The sequence below is a fragment of the Eimeria tenella genome, genomic scaffold (genome assembly GCF_000499545.2).
Source record: "Eimeria tenella Houghton genomic scaffold, Eth_scaff187, whole genome shotgun sequence".
NCBI lineage: Eukaryota > Apicomplexa > Conoidasida > Eucoccidiorida > Eimeriidae > Eimeria > Eimeria tenella.
This window is the reverse complement of record NW_013541708.1, coordinates 845-5,062: the sequence shown is the minus strand read 5'-3', so window position 1 is coordinate 5,062 and position 4,218 is coordinate 845. Positions and strand designations below refer to the sequence as shown.

Here is a 4,218-nt window from a genome sequence, read left to right as displayed (position 1 = left end):
GCAGCACAGCAGCAGCAGCAGCACTCCAGCAGCTCCGGCAGCAGCACACCACCAGCAGCTGCAGCACAGCAGCAGCAGCAGCACACCAGCAGCACCGGCAGCAGCACACCACCAGCAGCTGCAGCACAGCAGCAGCAGCAGCAGCACACCAGCAGCAGCACACCACCAGCAGCTGCAGCACAGCAGCAGCAGCTGCAGCACAGCAGCAGCAGCACACCAGCACAGCAGCAGCAGCAGCAGGAGTTGCTGACGTGGGCAGTGAACTCGGCGACGGTGGAGTTTTGGGCGCACTGCTGGGCCTCTTTGGAATAATAGTTTTTCGTTTCTTTCAAAAAAAGATTTTCGAATTCTTCTTTGTAAACTGGCCGGCTCAAATTAAAAGACAAATTCGAAAGTAATTCCACAAAGCCCCGCACCAGACCCAGCTCCACGCCCTCCCCCTCCGCCTGTACGTACACCCCAACGCCTCCTGCTGCAGCAGCTGCTGCCGCTGCTGCTGCTGCTGCAAACGCTTGTGTTTTGGTTGTTTAGTTCTAGCTCCATTTTAGCAATTAAAATGCAAAAATGACAAAATGCAGTGATTGATGAGTTTATTGTATTTACGTTTTTTATAAATGCAGATACAAATAATGATTCATTTTATAAATGCAGAAATGCATGCAAATGCACGTTTATGCTCTCCTGACTCAGTTCAGAAAAGCTGAAAACTGTCAAAGCAGCAGCAGCAGCAGCAGCAGCAGCAGCGCTCACGTCTCTGTACTGTTTGATCTTTTCCATGAGAAAGGCGCGAAACCTGGGTCTGATGAATTTGTCTTTCAAAACAAAAAGAAAAAACAAATTCAAACCCATCGTGTACACCGGAGTCAGCCCGTGGCTGGGCACGAAGTTCCTGCAGCAGCCACCCAAAGCCGCCCTCTGCTGCTGCTGCTGCTGCTGCTGCTGCTGTTGCTGCTGCTGCTGCTTCAGTGAGCTAGCGGGAGCTGGAGCCAGAAGTTGAATGGCCCGTTCAACGGAGGCAGCAAATCCGAAGAAATTAAAAAACAATTAAAAGAGTTAAAACAATTAAAAGAATTAAAACAATTAAAATAATTAAAATGATTGGAACAACTAAAACAATCAAATGCCATTTGAGCAAATCAGGAGCAAAAACAAAAGATGAATTTAACAGCCTTCCCCAGAGTTGGCGCCAAACTGTTCAAATTCAATTTTTCTTCAATTTTAAAACTTTTTGAAAATTTGATGGAAATATAAAGCATTTAAAGAAAAGAAAGAAAGAAAATAAATAAAAAAGAAGAAAAGGAAATTAAAAGTGCAGACGAAATGCGCAGGCGCGTTGAGGTGTACGTACACCCGGAGGTGCGCGTACACCCGGAGGTGCGCGTACACCCGGAGGTGTACGTACACCGCAGGAAAGGCCTACTTGTCGAGATACATCAAAACGTCGCTGGCGAGCCGCATATTAACGGAGTGGTGTTTCCAACTGTTGATGAGGGCCTCCATGAAAGCTGTTTCATCTTTTTCGTTTCGAATTTCTTCTGCAACAGTTTCCAAGTGCTGCTGCACGCACAAGTAAGTTCCTTCGTACAGCTTCTGGCCCCGCTTGTGCAGCACCAGCGTGTACGCGTACCTGAAAAGAAACAAATAAATAGACTAATTAATTAATTAAATTAAATAAATATATTTTAAAAGACAAGAGAACATTTCAAGAAAGAAAAAGATGCGCAAGACTCTCACAAGACTCAAAGAAACTGCAGAACGATTTCGCAAGTTCCACAAAAACGGAAATTTCGGAATAAGGAAGCGAGTTTTGAGCATTTCAGTTTAATGAAACGACGAAAATTTGAATTCTTTTTTAATTTTTCATTTTAAAAGACAATTTGAAGACAAAAAGAAGCAGCGGCAAACAAATGCGGAACCGAGGAGTGGCGGTAGCGGAAAGCAAGTTGGATTTGAGCTTCGGAAAATAAAATGAAAGGAATAGAAGAAATAAACAAAAGAACTAAAAGATATGAAAGAAATGAAAGAAAGAAATGAAATAAAAAGATGAAATGAATGAACTGAAGCGCGCAGTCACTGAGGTGGAGATACACCCGAGGAAATTCAAGTTTTTGAATTTCGGGTTTCTGCGAAGTCGGGGCCCAAAAGAGCCCAAAAGACGGCGAAAAAAGCAGCATTTGAATAAATTTGGACAAATTTGAATGAATTTAAATAAATCTAAATAAATAAGAATAAATTAAGCAAAAAAAGGAATTAAATCGAGGGAATCTGGCGGCGGATCGCCCGCACCGGTAGAGCTCCTCGAAGGAAAGCGAAGCGGCGTTGTGCCGAAAGATCTGGCCAAAAGCCTCTCGCAAATAAATCCAAATTCTCTCCGCCTCTTCTTCAGAAAGTCCTTCGGCCCCGACGTAGCTGAGGCCCCTCATTGCGCTCTGCAGCGCGGAGCGCAGCGGGGGGCCCCTGCCCGCAGCAGCAGCAGCAGCAGCAGCAGCAGCAGGAGCAGCGCCCGCCGCCCCAGAGCCGCAGCCCCCGAACAACATTCACTCCCCCCTGCCCGCCTCCCCGGGGCCCATCCCCAGCAGCAGCACCGGCAGCAGCAGCAGCAGCAGCAGCAGCAGCAGCGGCGGCGGCAGCAACAGCGGGGAAAGCGGGGGCACCAGGGGAGCGGGTCGCAGCAGCATGCAAGGGCTTCTTTCCAAACGGGATCGCCGGACGCAGCAGCAGCAGGGGGAGGCGCTCAGCTGCTGCTGCTGCTTCTGCTGCAGTTCGCGAGAAATGCAGAAAGTTCAGAACTTAAAAATGATCTTCAGCTACTCAGACTGCCCCCGGAAGCAGAGAAGCTGCAGCAGCATCTACTGCAGCACGGAGAGCTCTTGAATCTCCCTGCCGCCAAACAACGAGGCGAGCCGCTGCGCTGCTGCTGCTGCTGCTGCTGCCGCTGCAGGCGCAGCAGGACTCGGGCCGCTGGGGAAGCTGCAGAAGCAGCAAATGCGGAAATTAGGAGAAGAGAAAGCCGCTGGGAGGCCCTGGGAAAAGGCTGAACGAACTTTGCGCTGTTGTCTCGGAGTTGAAAGAAGAAAAAGAAAAGACCCGATCTCGCAGCGGCAGCAGCAGCAGCAGGAGCAGCAGCAGCAGGAGCGGCGGGAAAGGCTCAGCAGGTTTCTTTGCTGCTTCGTGTGGACAGGAAAGGAAATAGCGCTGCGGCCGGAGAAGGAAGGCGGTGCAGCAGGAGGAAACGCCAGCAGCAGCTGAGAGGGGCAGCTGCTGCTGCTGCTGCTGCTGCGGCGTTTGCTGCTGCCGAAAGCCGAAAGGCGCAAAGCAGCCCAAGTCCCTGTCTATCGCAAACGCGCTTCCGCAAAACGCGCAAAGAGGCCTCCAGAAATGGACCAGTGGTCAGTTGTGGCGGAGGGAAGGAGGCGGAGGCGTGGCGTGCGTGTTGGGGTGTACAGACAGCTCGGCGCAAGCAGGCAGCCGATCTGCGCCGCGGAAAGCTCCAATGAAAGGACACTTTCGAGAACTTTGAAGAAAGTCAAAAAAGAAGCAGAAGGCACTTTTAATTTTGCAGAATCCGCCAGCTTTCCGCGCAGATCGCGGCCACGCAGTCGCCTGCCGGCATGCACCGCAGCGGCAGCCGCCGTTCAACTTTCTCTCCAATCCGCCCGTCCCAGCGGCTCCTGCGCCTTCCAATTTCTTTTCTTTGCAAACTTGCAAACAATTAAAGCCTTTTCTCCGCAGATTTCCGCAAAGGTCGCGCCAGACAGCCCGGAAGGCAGCGGCGGGGGGCGCCGCTGGCGGCGGGGCGGACTGGTGGAAACTGGCACGCTGCAGGTCTTTTCCCTTCGAAAGCCTTCAAACTTCTTCTTAACTTCTTCTAAACTTCCTTTTAACTCTTTTCTCTTTTTATTTACTTCATTTTCCACTTTCCAGCCCCGAAAACGCCCCAGATCGCCCCCCGGAGGTGCTGCCTTCCCGCTGCGCTGCTTGAGTCCGCGCTGCAACAGCGCAGCAGCGCAGCAGCAGCAAGTCAATTTCCCGCCGTTTCCACCTTTTAGGCTTTTTAATTTAATTCAAAACTCCAAACGACTCCAAAGATAGAAACAATTAATTCCCAGGGGCCCACTGACAGCTGCTGCTGCCCTTTGCTGCTTCAACGCACACTTTGAGTTCCAACTTCGCCCTTCTTGCTGCTCCTCTTGACACCACTGCAGCAGCTGCTGCTGC

The 4,218-nt window shown here is 50.8% G+C and overlaps 2 protein-coding genes across 2 annotated transcripts in view; one reads left to right on the top strand and one right to left on the bottom strand.

Annotated features, from left to right (window-relative positions):
• The window catches only part of ETH_00021270 (Large protein with a UBR1-like ring finger related treble clef, related, related), a gene marked incomplete at both ends in the record, with an annotated part of 8,348 nt that extends 5,811 nt beyond the window's left edge, over window positions 1-2,537 (bottom strand). The window contains 4 exons of the mRNA XM_013373983.1: window positions 265-446; window positions 751-889; window positions 1,421-1,627; window positions 2,287-2,537. Of these exons, the coding sequence (XP_013229437.1) occupies window positions 265-446; window positions 751-889; window positions 1,421-1,627; window positions 2,287-2,537 (779 nt within the window). The remainder of the gene's footprint in view (window positions 1-264; window positions 447-750; window positions 890-1,420; window positions 1,628-2,286) is intronic.
• A 448-nt stretch (window positions 2,538-2,985) lies between these two features.
• ETH_00021265 (uncharacterized protein) lies at window positions 2,986-3,249 on the top strand (the record flags this gene model as incomplete). Its single annotated transcript, XM_013373982.1, has 1 exon — window positions 2,986-3,249. One exon carries the CDS (start codon window positions 2,986-2,988, stop codon window positions 3,247-3,249), a length of 264 nt encoding a protein of 87 aa, XP_013229436.1.
• Between the last annotated feature and the right edge of the window lie 969 nt (window positions 3,250-4,218).